Genomic DNA, 15,530 nt, shown 5'->3' on the forward strand with positions numbered 1-15,530 from the left:
CCTCCTCCTCCTATTAAGTGTAGTATATGCATGGTAGGCCTTCACTAACTCTTTGGACATTTCTCTGCTTTTCATTGACTGGTTTTAATTGCTTTATGCATTCCTGCATACCATAAATCAGTTTTGTAGTGGGACATTCTGTAATTCTCAGTGCTGTATATTTTGCCTTGCTGAATAATTTAAAATAGTCATCAAATACAGTTAAAATTTTGTGCTTGACCTTGGTTTATTTAGCTGCTATTCTAGAATCATTGGAAATCCAGTTACAATGTGTTAAGTTGTATTATTCTCTTTTTAATACAGAGGGTTGCATTGTCATGCTCTTCAGTGCTCATAAGTACTACTGAAGGAAATAATTAATAAATCAGTTAGCCATTCCTCACTGTTTCCTCTTTTATCTTGGAGATTGCAAGGACCATCTTCATTGTATGTTTTGGGCCAGTGCTGAGCACATTGGTGCTTAACAGTAAAAAATAATCAGTGAAATTCTTCAATTTTACTTGGCTTAGGAGGGTTGCAATATGTTTAAACCACTGCACAGAGTGTCTAAAGGAAATTGTAAGAGTTGATTTAAAAGGGCCGTAGGGGAAAGAGTTCTTGACTTCCAGATTCAGTATGTTTTTTTCTTTTATACATTTCTGCAACTTTCATCTTCTAAAACAGATTCCTTTAGTGTGTTTAACCGTTCCAAATAATCACCTACGCTATTCTAGTGACATCATCTTCTATCCTTTGCTGCACCCTGTCTTATTTTGTGGTGTCTCACAGATTTTTTTTTTTTTTTTTGGTACACTTCCCTGCCCCCATTTCCACACCAGCATCTGAGGACTTTGAGGGCTTTATCCTGTAAGGTTTAAGTTTCCCCTGGCTCATCATGGAGTGATACTTAAGAATACGCTCCCATACCATGGTGTGTAGGATACCAGAATGCTAAGTTACTTCTAGGAATCAATGTTGTATGATGGCCTGTGTTCCAGGTATACCTTTTACTTTCTTAGTTAGCAAGCTATTATTTGGCTACTAGAGTTTAACCACCTTAGGTGACCCAGCTGCATTATTATTCTTTTTTTCTGGGCATCTGTCATGCAGTTTTTAGGCACTTCTGCAAATCTCCTATAGTGTGTAAAGTACATCCTTAATGAACAAACGAAGTGTTGCTAAATAGCACGTCTTCATGCTGCTGTCAAAGTTCACAGTGGTAAAGAGACAGCTGATACAGAGAAAAATGTTTCCATTTGAAAATTGTTGCCACAGACCCTGAAGTATTTGTGGATGCCCTGTTACGCAGTGTCAGGGAGTCAGATTCTGAACTGACAGTATGTGTGAAATGTCAGCACAAATCAGCTTTCTCTTTGAGTTGTGTAAAGAGAGAATGTAAAACAGATTTTACAGTTTAACCTAATTACTGAAATAATGGCAGTAAAAATAAGTCTTTGTGTTAAAAAGTGCTGCAGTCTTGACTGAATATTAAATCTCTCAAATCCAAATGTGATTTGAAAATGATTTTGAGTGTGAATTACCGTTCTTTGGATAGGTTTTGATAAGTTCTGAGGATGTGGAGGTATATGTGTACAGTTTATGTATATTTGTGTTTAATATATTTAATTTTATTTCAAAAGATTTTACTGTAATGTAAAACTGGGAAATAATTATATAGCAAATATAATTCTGTTTCTTCTACATTTTTCTTTTTTGCGTTGTTTTTAAACTGATGCACTTGCTTCCTCTGTCAGAATTAAAAGGATGGGTGGTTGAGTTTTGTAACTTGGGTGTGGATCCTTTCTCTTTTCACTTTAAACTGATATTCCTTTCTGACAAACTACAGAGTGGAGGCTTTAGATTTTGTAGTGCTTCATATGAAGTCCCACTTTATCTTTTTATATGTTCAGTTTCAATAGAAAGATTGTGTATTCTAATTAAGTTATTTGGGATGGTTGAAAAAGGCCACATTAACCCCACGATGCTGAGTCAGGAACTCATGGTCTGCTAGTATTAGACCACACTTGGAGGCTAACAGTGTGGCTTTGCAGGGGAAAAACATGATAATATAAAAATACCATCTGGTAAAACTCCATAGGTTTTTAAAATTAGTCATTGGCTGTTGCTCTTTTAATAGAAAAGATAATTGAGCATTTTTTTTAAATCAGGTGCTCTTTGGATGTGTATAGTCTTAAATCCCCACTGCAAGTTGGAGCAGAAGGCCAGTTGGCTAAAACAGCTGAAAAAATGGAACAGTGTGGATGTTTGTCCCTGGGAAGATGGAAACCATGGAAACGAGCTGCCCAATTTAACCAATGCTTTGCCTCAGGGTGCAAATGCTAACCAAGGTGAGTCTGAACAGATGCACTAATTGTAACATATGCTATAACCTATATATTAATATATCCCTGCAAAATTTTACTTTCTTTCCTGGGACAAATAACTTTCTCTCTTTTGGGAGTGGGAGTTGGTATGGACAAGTAAAGTATCAAGTGAAGGGAGGATGAATACATTTTTGTAACGATAGTTGAGCAAGGGATGTGTGTGTGTTGATGTGTGTTCAAATGCATTTACTAAATAAAATATTTCAAGACCGAGTCATCCTAAATGTTTCCAACCCTTTTGTTTGTTTTATAAAAATGTAGTCTTCTCTATGCTCCATGTATCTCTATTTCAGTTAATTTCATGAATTGTACTTAAAGTATATCATATAAACATTTTTGGTTTGTTTTTTTGCTTGCTCTTTAAGCTGGTATCACTGCCGGTGTGCTTTTCTGAGCTTTTCTATATGTGGTTTTCTTCAGTTGTGAAGCTTTCAGTAGCTATTTAAAGAGATGCTACTGCAACTAAATGAAATTAGATGTGTTAAAATGAAGCATCTATTTGTGGGATCAGCCCTGTGGTTAACACTCTGCACTGACACAAGATCCCAAGTTCTATTCATGGGGCTGGGACTGTTGCAGAGGCAGGACACTGTCTTCTTGGAGCGGGGAGGTGTCTTGTTGCTCTGCAGCAGTCTCTATGGTTAATCTAGGAGAGATGTTCAACTTTGAAGAAAGTCCCATCCGGCCCTCCTTGGGCAAAGGATGCTGCTTTGCTAAGGACCAGGGTGGGGGAAATGTCCTCCATTTATACAAGTAAGAGCTCTATTTATATAAGAATATAATCTTGCAATACAGAAACATGGATCTGGGAAGCCTCATGTCTCCAATATTTGGAATAAACATTGATTTCAAATTGATATAAAATGAAGGAAAATGTAATGCCTGTGGAAGAAAAAGATAAAAGCTTGGACTGGTGAGGTGTCTCCTGTGGGTCACATGCAGTCTCTTGAAAGATACCTGTGAAGGGAATTGTCAAATTTCATTCACTTCCAGATTAGCTTTTAATCTCCACCTGTGGCCAGGGAAAACGGGGGACATTCAGTACATAACTCCCTACGAAGATTTTTCTTGTTGGGTCTCCTAATGTCCAGCCCAACTTGTTATGCTAATTTCAGCTCTGACTGATATCTCGGCAGCAACAGAATTCTGCTGCCACATGGAGTTGTCCAATAGAAATTCAGATCAGTGCTGTGATTTTTAGTACACTATGTTCACTTTATTCCAAGTATTTTATACCTTTAAAAAAATATTTAATATGACAAAGGTTACAAGTATTTTAAACTATGTAGAACCATACCATGTCACCTTTAAAAACAAAATAAAAAGCAACGACTTATCAGAGTCCTGCCCCAATACACTGACTCTGTATTCCAGCAGAGTTATGCGGCTGAAGTGGCAGGTAGAAGCCAATGATACTAGCAGGACTGGACCTTCCAGGATTCAAGAAGAATGTGGAAGTGTGCTGAATGCCCTCTTAGTCTGTCTAGTTGGAGTGTTCAATATACATTGATAAAATAGAAGGCGATTTGACAGCTCTCTTTACAGAGCACCGTTTAGCATTAGTTTTAATGGATGTAGATGGTTTTTCTTTTTTATGAAGGAAAAGTGAATAAGTGGAAAAAACATCTGATTTATCTAATATTTAGGATGTGAAAAATGTCATCTGTAGTCTGCTACTTAAGGAGACCGGGTACCACGAGTGTGAGGGGAGGAATTAGACAGCAAGACTGAAAAATATTGTGACTGATTTATTAAAATGTGAATAAATAAAAGCTGATGACAGCTTTCTGTATTTGTGAAAATGACAGATTCATCAAACAGACCGCATCGGACGGTGTTCACTCGAGCTATCGAGGCATGCGATCTCCACTGGCAGGACAGCCACTTACAGCACATTATCAGCAGTGACTTATACACCAACTACTGTTACCATGACGACACTGAAAACTCGCTCTTTGACTCTCACGGGTGGCCCCTCTGGCATGGTAAGTGGCTAAACCGGAAAGACGTTTCCATGACTTGCTGCTTTGTTCAGTTTCTATGGCATTATTTTTGGGGGATGGTGGGAAGATGAATGGAAGGCCTGGAAATAGGAACAGATCCTCCCTTCAAATGCTGGTTCAGAAATAACCTTTTAAGTCCCTTCACATAGCTTATAAATAAATAATCTTTCAAGCAGCATAGTAAAATCGGGGGGCGTTACAGACATGGATGTATTTTTTTCCAATTATGTTCTCTGTTTTAGAACATGTTCCTACAGCCTGTGCAAGGGTTGATGCATTACGATCTCATGGATACCCAAGAGAAGCACTGAGACTAGCAATAGCTATTGTTAACACACTAAGAAGACAGCAGCAGAAACAGCTGGACATGTTCCGGGCTCAGAAGAAAGGTAAATGTAGGGAAGAGAGAAGGGCAAAGGACATTATAAGGTGACCAGAAAACTGGTATGGAGCTTTGCATGAGGAAACTCTATTAGAAGCTACAGAAGTGGAGGTGACTGTTAGTAACTCTTCATTACCAGTTTATTTGACCAGTGAGAAATGTAATGTTTTGGATGTCTAAGTCTTTTATTAGATTGAAAGCTCTTTAGGGCAAGAACTATATCTCCCTGTCTCTTTTTGTAATATACTTAGCATAATTGGGGTCCTGATCCTGATCAGGAGATTCGGGCATTATCGCAATACAAATATTGCTTTTGTGTAATCTTTTTAAAATGGAGCATTTTGTGTGTGGTTGCATGGTTTGGGGTTTTTTGTTTGTTCCTCTTTTCCTGTGGAGAATTTAGTTTGAGCCATGTATTTCTGAGACAGAAAGGATAACAAAATAATTGAAGAAATGCCTAGTGTAGAATCAGACTCTTAAGTTGTAGTGCTTGTGAAGGATGCTGGATTAATATAACTGGAAAGAAGTTCTCTAATCACTGCCGTCTGTGGTGTAATTTTGTCAGCACTGTCCTAACAATGTACTTCATCCTTATTTTTGAAGGAATTATCTCGTAAGGGTCTAGTCTCCGAAAGGCCTGTTCAGTCCTTGGCCACTCAAATTAATCTAACGTTAAGGTTAGAAGTAAAAGGGTGGCTTGGACCTGAACAGGCTTCCTCATGTACAGGGAAGAAGGGATGGCTTTGTTAAGGAACAGGAATGGAAGCTAGGGATCTGAGTTCTATTCCCAGTTCTTCCAAGGAGTTCTGCATTAAAGCTTGTTTTTTAGACTCTAGTCTCTATTTTTGTTTGCACATACACCTGTGCATTTTGGATGCAGATACCTGTGTGTGATGATGTGTTTAAACTTTTAAAGCATGTGAAGGTGTTTGTACAGAAATAAGTGTGTGAGAGCATAAGCAGAGACCGGGTGGACACCTGGCTTGAAAATTTAACCTTCAATCTCTCTCTGCCTCAGTTTTCCTAACTGTAAAACCAGCCTAGCAGCACTTGCTGACCTTCGATGGGTTCTGTGAAACTACGTTCATTAATGTTTGTACAGTATTTTGAGATCCTTAGATAAAAAACTCTATATGAGTGCAAAGAACTGTCACTATTACTTGTCAGAATTTTCAGTGAGATTTCACTATGTAACACATCTTCACTCAATATCCCATGGTTTTGCCATTTTCCAAACTGAGGGGTGGGTGGGTGGGTGTGAGAGAGAGAGAGAGAGCGTGCCCGCGAGAACCACTGGTGCTGGGTGGAGAACCTGTTGGTGGTCTGCAAGCAGCTGACTAGTCACATACTACTGGTGTTTCTCATTTCCAGCTGCTAAATTGCCCAACTAGACAGCTAAAATACACTAAATTATTTTCTAACGTTAGTTTTCCATGTAAGCAATTGCTGCAGTTACGATAGGGATGTTATTGTCCATGAGACTGTTTCTCCAACATGTGGTCCACGCTGTGTAAGAACAGCTGAGAACACTGTTTTAGTTTGAGATGTCTTTTTTTTTTTTATGTTGCAGCTCTTGCTTTTTTCCCCCCTTTTTTTTTTTTTTTTTTTTTTTTTACTAGAGCACTCAGAAATATGCTAGACCTCTCCCATATATGCAAGTAAAGACTGGACTTCTGCCCATAGAGTTTTTTTGTTTTAGGCCCCAGTCCCACAGACACTATATGTATCTGTGTAGGTTTATTCATGCCTTTGTAGTCCCATTGACGTCAATCGGGTTACTCAAATAGAATCATAGGACTGGAAGGGACCTTGAGAGGTCATCTAGTCCAGGCCCATGCACTGATGACAGGACTCAATATTATCTAGACCATCCCTGACAGGTGTTTGTCTAACCTGCTCTTTAAAATCTCCAATGATGGAGATTCCACAACCTCCCTAGGCGATTTTTTCCAGTGCTTAACCACTGACAGTTAGGAAGTTTTTCCTAATGTCCAACCTAAACCTCCTTTGCTGCAATTTAAGCCCATTGCTTCAGAGGTTAAGGAGAACAATTTTTCTCTATCCTCCTTGCAACAACCTTTTATGGACTTGAAAACTGTTATCATGTCCCCCCTCAGACTTCTCTTCTCCAGACAAAACAAACCCAATGCTTTCAATCCTCACTCATAGGTCATGTTTTCTAGATCTTTAATAATTTTTGTTGCTCTTCTCTGGACTGTCTCCCAATTTGTCCACTTCTTTCCCGAAATGTGGCACTCAGAACTGGACAATACTCCAGCTGAAGCCTAATCAGCGCAGAGTAGAACAGAATAATTACTTCTCATGTCTTGCTTACAACACTCCTGCTGATACATCCCACATGAGTAGAGTTAAATATCTGGATATGTGATTGGAGGATTGAAGCCTTTGTTTGTTGTGACACTGCAAGTGAAGATCATAAACAGACAAAAATAGGTATAATCAAATACAAGGGTGTCATTCAGAAGGCAGAGGTTACTCATATTGGCATGTGGAAGTCTTGATTGTTACAGTAATCTTTTTTGGTTTAATCTTTATTTTCACACACACACTACTTGGTGGAACAATTGTTTTATTGTCTTAGTATGTTATTGATTACAATAAACATGTCAGTCGAGTCCCAAAAAAAGTCGTCCTAGTAATGTCTTTCAGCTTGAAATTTTTAATTTCTATGCTGTAACTGTGCTGCTTGAATAGCTCCACATATCAGATAAGTAAGAAGCAATCTTTCCAGTATTCTAAAGCTTGATGATGTGTATTAAGTATGATCAATCTTAGAAATGACACTTTTCCTGTGAAATGGGACAGGAGGAGTTGCATCTGCAAGGGTATTTGGAGTGGAGAAATAGAGCACAATTATTGCACTCAGTGGGTTTTTTATGCAGTTACGGTTTTTTACCAATATGGCCTTTAATCTCACGTATTTACACAGTACATACATGTCCAGGGGAAACGTAAGTTTAGAATTGCAATCAAAAGGAAGCTACTGTCATGGGAATGTCTGCTCATAGAAAAGGAATTTGGGGACCCTATAACCTCTATTACCACAGCTGTACTTCCTTCAATTCACTGTGCTAAACAATAATTTTTTTCATGCTCTGATTGATTGATAGTTGACAGCTATGAAACAAAGTATCCATGGAGGAATTTGTTGCCTTGAATTTAAGAATGACAAGAAACCACACTTTGTCAATTTAAAGGGCAGTTTTTTCTTGTATACAATACCTCATTTAAACCCTTGACTCTGTTTTTTAAAAGAAGCTGTTGTCCTGAGTTTATTACTTTAATAAATATTTAGATGCAAGATAAGCTCATATTTTATTTATGAAAATGGAACACTTTAAAGTATTTTTATTATTTCTCTCAGCTCTACCAGATTCACTTAGAATATAAAAATGGTGCTGCAATGCCTCTGGATGAGGAAACTGAAATAGCCATTTATCTTACAGAAGTGTTTCCTCTTTACTGTAACTTTTCAGCAAAGATGCTTTCTCTCCCACTCCCCCCACCCAGGGGACTACATGGCTAGCAAATAACAGTTTTCAAAAAGACACTAGGGTTGGAATTTCTGACCCATGGTGCAGCCCTCTGGAGCATGTGGAAAGTAGAGCTGTGAGAGAGCTTCATTCCTTTTCCTTTACATGTTTGAGGGACAGCAAATAAGTAGTCAGAAAAGTATTTCTCTGTTTATTTCTGAACACAAACTACTGTGAATTCTATGGATGTTGGACAGAGTGCCCAGGATAATGTCTTGTTTTTAGTGTTGATTGCTAAAACTCACCTATCATTTTATATTTCTCTAATTTTCCTGATGTAGAACTTCTCCACAAAGGAGTAACCTCAATAACTAATCTTGAAGGCTGGGTGGGGCACCCATTGGATCCAGTTGGCACCCTCTTCAGTAGCCTTATGGAAGCCTGCAGGGTGGATGATGAAAGCTTCCATGGCTTCTCAGACTTCACAGGTAAAACTGTTTCTAGTTCTATCTTATTTGTTTCTTGAGAAATTTTGAGCATTTTACTACTTTTCCTCTTCAAATTAACTTTAAGGAAACATTTGCTTCAGAGCAGAGCATTCCCTATGAAAACATGGGAGGCAGTGCTTGAAGTAAATATTTTTTAATTACCTTTAACTGAAAACAACCTTAAACATTGCTGATGATTATTTCAAGCTTGCGGAATGCCTGTCTTTTATGCTGGAAATATCTATTTAATAAAACTTGGTTTGTTGCTTTGGATAAGTAAATACTAGATCCTAGTTCTAAGAAATTACTGGAAAAATCTAAAAATGATGGTATACCTAGTGTAATGCATGCTGTTTTACAGGGTAATCTTATAGAACTAACATATAATGAGTTATATCGGCAGTAGAAATGGGCAAATTTTTTTTGGTGAATACTAAATTTGCAAAAAAAAAATGAATTTTCTGTGCACATGGATTTTGGTTGAATTTCGCAAATAGTTTTGGCCAAAAAAAACCCCTCCAAAATATTTTTTCCGAAAGGTTGATTGTGTTTCATTTTGAATCAACATTTCTGAAACAATTTTGGTTTTTCATTTGGGTGAGAAAAATCTAAAAAAATCAGTTTAGGTTAAAAACTTAACCAATATTTGTGTGTGGATTTTTCAATTGAGCTAGTTTTTCTTCAATAAACTTCTAATCCTGAACCATTTACTTCTGGAAAAACTTTAAATTTAGAAAGGTAAAAATACAGCAAATATGTTTAACAACAAATCACTTGCATGATATGCTTTCTAGTAAAAATGGTCTCCCAAGAGCAGTATCCCTTCTCATTGCTACAGTTGTCTTTCCTATAGCTATTTGTCAAAATCTATTTTGTGTCTGATTTAGTTTGTAAGCTCCTTGGGGTAGGGACCATATTTTGTAATATGGTGTATCTGTGAAGCTCCATGCAAATCTTTGGTGCTATATAAGAAAACAACAAGCACGCTATAATACGAGAATAAAACGTTAAACAAATTTATACAAACATAATAATGCATTTATTTATAACTTGTTCAATATTGAAATTTTATGTTACCCTTGCTAAGGAACAAGTTGAGTTTAAAGACATTCAGAAATATATTTACCATATCATAAATAATTCTTAAATTTAAAAAAATGTATAAATATCTTCCTCAGTGATTTAGATAATGGCATAGAGAGTACACTTCTAAAGTTTGCGGATGATACCAAGCTGGGAGGGGTTGCAAATGCTTTGGAGATAGGATTAAAATCCAAAATGATCTGGACAAACTGGAGAAATGGTCTGAAGTAAATAGGATGAAATTCAATAAGGACAAATGCAAAGCACTCCACTTAGGAAGGAACAATCAGTTGCACACATACGAAATGGGAAATGACTGCCTAGGAAGGAGTACTGCAGAAAAGGATCTGGGGGTTATAGTGGACCACAAGCTAAATATGAGTCAACAGTGTAACATTGTTGTATAAAAAGAGAACATCATTCTGGGATGCATTAGCAGGAGTGTTGTAAGCAAGACACAGAAAGTAATTCTTCCGTTCTACTCCATGCTGATGAGGCCTCAACTGGAGTATTATGTCCAGTTCTGAGCACCACATTTCAGGAAAGATGTGGACAAATTGGAGAGCGTCCAGAGAAGAGAAACAAAAATGATTAAAGGTCTAGAAAACATGACCTATGAGGGAAGATTGAAAAAAATTGGTTTTGTTTAGTCTGGAAAAGAGAAAACTGAGAGGGGACGTAACAGTTTTCAAGTACATAAAAGGTTGTTACAAAGAGGAGGGAGAAGAATTGTTCTTCTTACCCTCTGAGGATAGGACAAGAATCAATGGGCTTAAATTGCAGCAAGGGCGGTTTAGGTTGGACATTAGGAAAAACTTCCTAACTGTCAGGGTGGTTAAGCGCTGGACTAAATTGCCTAGGGAGGTGGTTGAATCTCTATCATTGGAGATTTTTAAGAGCAGGTTAGACAAATACCTGTCAGGAATGGTCTAGATAATACTTAGTCCTGCAATGAGTGCAGGGGACTTAAGGTGACCAGATAGCAAGTGTGAAAAATTGGGACGGGGGTGGGGGGTAATAGGAGCCCATATTTTAAAAAAAAGCCCCAAATATCGGGACTGTCCCTATAAAATCAGGACATCTGGTCACCCTAAGGGGACTGGACTAGATGACCTTTTGAGGTCCCTTCCAGTGCTGTGATTCTATGACTAGCAAACAGATGGATGGTCAAAAAATCATTGACTGTGATCCTGCTAATGGATTTGCAGGAACAGACCCTACATGGATTCCTACTAACTTCAGTGGAAATCTATGAAGATGTAAGGGTCCTCTCCTTACCAGCCCTTTGCAGAATCAGGGCTTGGGTAGTTACTGAATGGGGTGAAAACAAAGAAATTCAAAGTGCACGCTGATATTTCAGCCTTATGAACACAAAGTTGGGACAGTTGCTATTTTTCATAACCGCTATCACTTGAATATGAAATCTCTCATTCTTACCTGAGTTTCCTGGCTTTTGGAAGTTACTGCAACCTTAATGTGTTTTCAGTATAGATGTGTGGCTTTATTTTTCAATGACAGTTGCATGCATTTCTGTCCTAAAGAATTGAATGGAAGGTCTCTATTGATTTACAATAGGGCAGTATTCTTTTATCTTAACCTTTAAAAAGATATTTGAAAACAGATGGTTACCAAAACTGAAGAGTGATATTTAGTGGCACCTTTCAAAGTTAATACAGTAATTCACTTTTTAAAAATACTTAATTAAAATAACAGGTAAACGAAATGTTTGAATGTGAGATTGCAGGCCAATTGATGAAAATTGTTTGATGTATTATTTGTTTTGTAACCCTTTACAGAGAACATGGGGCAGTGCAAATCTCTGGAGTACCAGCACCTGCCTTCACACAAATTCTTAGAAGAAGGGGAATCTTACTTAACGCTGGCTGTGGAAGTAGCATTGATAGGTCTGGGGCAGCAGCGAATAATGCCAGATGGCTTGTATGCACAAGAGAAGGTTTGTCGAAATGAGGAGCAGCTCATTTCTAAGCTACAGGAAATTGAATTGGATGATACACTGGTGAAGATCTTTCGAAAGCAAGCAGTCTTCCTATTAGAAGGTATCTTGAAATAGATGTTAAACTTTTGTAATAAAAAAAAAAGTATTCCTGTGGGAGCTGACTTGTTTACTAATTTTAATATTTTTTAAGAAGTATAATCACTCCCGTTAAAGATCTTCTTTCAGCTCTCTAATCATAAAATCTAATGTACTTCAAAATATTGTATCATTGGAAAGATAAAGCATCTTGCTGACCTATGGTCCCTTGCTTTTCATTTTTATTGCATTTGTGCTTCAAATTAAATTTTAAGTTATTCATAGTTTTGGTTTCCTAATGATGCAATTCAGGGTCACAATTGATAAATAAAGGTATTGACTATTATCAATTGTTCTCTGGTAGCAAGATTCTAAATATGTCACTTGCAGTCTGACAAAATACTGATAGCCTCGTAAATCAACAAGGGTTTTATCGCTGTCCAAGACTAAATAGCTGAAATGATTCATTTGAGACCATTGGTGCAGAAACTGAATATTGCACATTGTGGATATAGTGATGATAAAAGTGACTTATTCGTAAGTTCATATAGTGCCTAATCAAACATAAAAAGTATTAGTATTTAGGGCTTGATTTTGAAAAATAACCTCTGATTTTTTTGTGGCTGAAATTTTGTGGAGAAAAATAATTGTATCACTTAAGTATCATATCTACATTATTTGCAACCCAGTTAAGTGCTGAAAGTGTGCAAAATTGCATACACATTTACTTGCATGCTTTGAGACTAAGACTTTGGTTTTTAAAAAGACCTAAAATATATTACTTTAAGCTCCTTTTTAGTGAGCAGGTCATGGTTTTTTTACTTGGGATTTTTTAAGAGGAAAGGGCTTCAAAGGAAATCCTCAAAACATAGAAACGTAGGGCTGGAAGGGACCTTAAGAAGTATCAAGTCCAGCTACCTGTGCTGAGGCAAAACCAAGTAATCCTAAACTATCCCTGACAGATGTTTGTCCAACCTGTTACTAAAAACCTGATGGGTATTCCACAGGTATTTCCTTGGAAGCCAGGTATGGGTATTTCCTTGGAATCCTATTCCAGCACTTAACCACCCTTAGCCCTGAGCTACACTGGGGGGAGGGATTGATCTAAATTACGCAACTTCAGCTACGTGAATAACGTAGCTGAAGTCGACGTACTTAGGTCAACTTACCGTGGTGTCTTCACCGCGGTGAGTTGACTGCTGCCACTCCCCCGTCGACTCTGCTTGCGCCTCTTGCGGTGCTGGAGTACAAGAGTCGACGAGAGAGTGCTCGGGGATCGATTTATCGCGTCTAGAGTAGATGCGATAAATCGATCCCCGCTGGATCGATTGCTACCCGCCGATCCAGCGGGTAGTGAAGACATACCCTTATAATTAGAAAGTTTTTCCTAGTATCTAACCCTAATCTCCCTTGCTGAAGATCAAGCCCATTACTTCTTGTCCTGCCTTCAGTGGACACAGAGAACAACTGATCAGCACTTTTTATAACAGACCTTAACATATTTGAAGACTGTTAGCAGGTCTCCCCTCAGTCTTCTTTTCTCAAGACTAAATATGCCAAGTTTTTTAACCTTTCCTCATAGGTCAGGCTTTCTAAACCTTTTATCATTTTTGTTGCTCTTCTCTGGGCTCTCTCCAACTTGTCCACATGTTTCCTAAATTGTGGTGCCCAGAACTGGACACAGTACTCCAGCTAAGGTTTCACCAGTGTCGAACACAGCAGGACAATTGCCTCCCGTGTCTTACAGACAACACTCCTGTTAAAATGCCCCAGACTGATCGGCCTTTTTGCAACTGCATCACAGTATTGACTCATTCAATTAATTATGATCCACTATAATCCCCAGATCCTTTTCAGCAGGTCTACCACCGACCCACTTATTCCCCATTTTGTAGTTGTGCATTTGATTTTTTTCTAAGTGTAAATTACTACACTTATCTTTATTGAATTTCATCTTGTTGAATTCTTGTTCTCCAATTTGTCAAAGTCATTTTGAATTCTAATTCTGTCTGCCAAAGTGCTGGCAACCCCTCCCAGCTTGGTGTCATCTGCAGATTTTGTAAGCATAGTCTCTGCTCCATTATCCAAGTAATTAATGAAAATATTGAATAGTACCAGACCCAGGACTGACATCTGCAGAACCTCACTAGACAAATCCTCCCAGTTTGGCAGCAAATCATTGATAAGTATTCTGAATATGGTCTTTGAACCAGTTGTGCACCCCCCCCCCCATAGTAATTTCATCTAGACTGTGTTTCCTTTAGTTTGTGTACGAGAGTGTCATATGGGACTGTATCAATTTAGATATCATGTGTACTGCTTTCCCCCATTGACTAGACAAGTAATTTTGTCAAAGAAGGAAATTAGGTTGGTTTGGTATGACTTGTTTTAGACAAATCCATGCTGGCTATTCCTTATTACCCTATTCTCCTAGGTGCTTACATATTGATTGTTGAATAACTGAGGAGTCGTAGGGGTGGTGTGAATATTCTGTGCTTGCATGAGGGTCCGGTGATTAAAGTTGAACAGAATTTTTTGGATGAAACTTTTTAACAGCAAAATGTAGGTTTGAGTAGAACAAAACATTTTGTGAATTCATGTCTAATTGGTTGCATTGTTTTTTGTTAGTAAATACCCTATATATTTTGAAAAATCTAAGCATTCCTTTAGTTAATTTTTTTCAACCAAAAGGTTTCAGCTTCTCATTTGAATTTGAATTTAATTTTTAAAGAGGTAAAAAAAAAAAACTCAGTGCAATGAAGCGTTTCATTTTGGTCAGCCCAAACCTTTTTATTCAACCTGAAACACAATTTTTTTTGATTTCTCCATTTGTTTAGTGAACCAAAAGATCTGTTTTCACAGCTCTACTGGTGATGGCTGTTGGGGGAAAGGCTGAGGGCTGAATATTTAAATCTGGGTGCTAAATTCACTGCCTCGGAGCAATGAGAAAAGCTTCTCATGCATATAGTAAGCAAGTATGTCTCCTGAAAAATATTTTGAATGAAAGATTACACATGAGAATCGAGAGCAATACACTATTCCTCCTGAGGCCGCACTAAATCCCAGTCTCTGACAAGCCTGAAGAGCCAGAATTATTGCTGGCTGGTACTGGAATCCTCTCTCCCCTCCTCATCCCATATGGCTGTGGAACTGCAAGGCTACTGGCTGGCCCTTGGATGTAGTAACAGGAGATCTACCAGGATCTGTGGCAGACATGGTTTCTGTACTTCCTGTACCACCTTTCCATAGCTGGACTCTATGAACAGTGGAACTACACCATTTACTTAGTACTGTGACCTTTTGTGACAGAATGGCTTCTCAAGCTTTCCCTGATGTCTGTTACACGCTTCTTTGAACGAAAGGATAGGCTTTCAGATCATTGTTTCTTGTCATGATTTCTGAGAGCAATAAGCAAGTGGTCATAGCAGGAAATCTGTAGAGGTTAAATGAGTAGCAATATGCTTGTCTAGTACACAGTTACAAAGAGTGGGTAAGGAGCTCTTGCATTGTTGTGTGCTGAGAAATCCTGACTGCAAAGAGTTCAGTACATTCAGACAATTTAGGCACAACCAATGTCAACACATAAAGAAAAATTGCAGTGATTTAAGATTATAATCACATCAGTTGTGTTTAGTGAGTCTTTCTTCATAATTAGGTGTAACAAAAAAGAGTTAGTAATGCAATA

At 37.9% G+C, this 15,530-nt stretch overlaps 1 protein-coding gene across 2 annotated transcripts in view; it reads left to right on the top strand.

Moving 5' to 3' along the window:
• ZSWIM6 (zinc finger SWIM-type containing 6) overlaps positions 1–15,530 on the top strand; it is a 168,922-nt gene that overhangs the window by 131,613 nt on the left and 21,779 nt on the right. Inside the window, exons 5-9 of one of the 2 annotated variants that reach the window (XM_065406676.1) lie at positions 2,148–2,327; positions 4,172–4,348; positions 4,609–4,755; positions 8,584–8,730; positions 11,610–11,870. In XM_065406676.1, coding sequence (XP_065262748.1) covers positions 2,148–2,327; positions 4,172–4,348; positions 4,609–4,755; positions 8,584–8,730; positions 11,610–11,870 — 912 coding nt within the window. Of the gene's footprint in view, positions 1–2,147; positions 2,328–4,171; positions 4,349–4,608; positions 4,756–8,583; positions 8,739–11,609; positions 11,871–15,530 lie in introns of both variants that reach the window. The other variant, XM_065406678.1, reaches the window with a different exon arrangement.

This window comes from Emys orbicularis, chromosome 6 (genome assembly GCF_028017835.1).
Source record: "Emys orbicularis isolate rEmyOrb1 chromosome 6, rEmyOrb1.hap1, whole genome shotgun sequence".
In the NCBI taxonomy this organism is placed as follows: Eukaryota; Metazoa; Chordata; order Testudines; family Emydidae; genus Emys; species Emys orbicularis.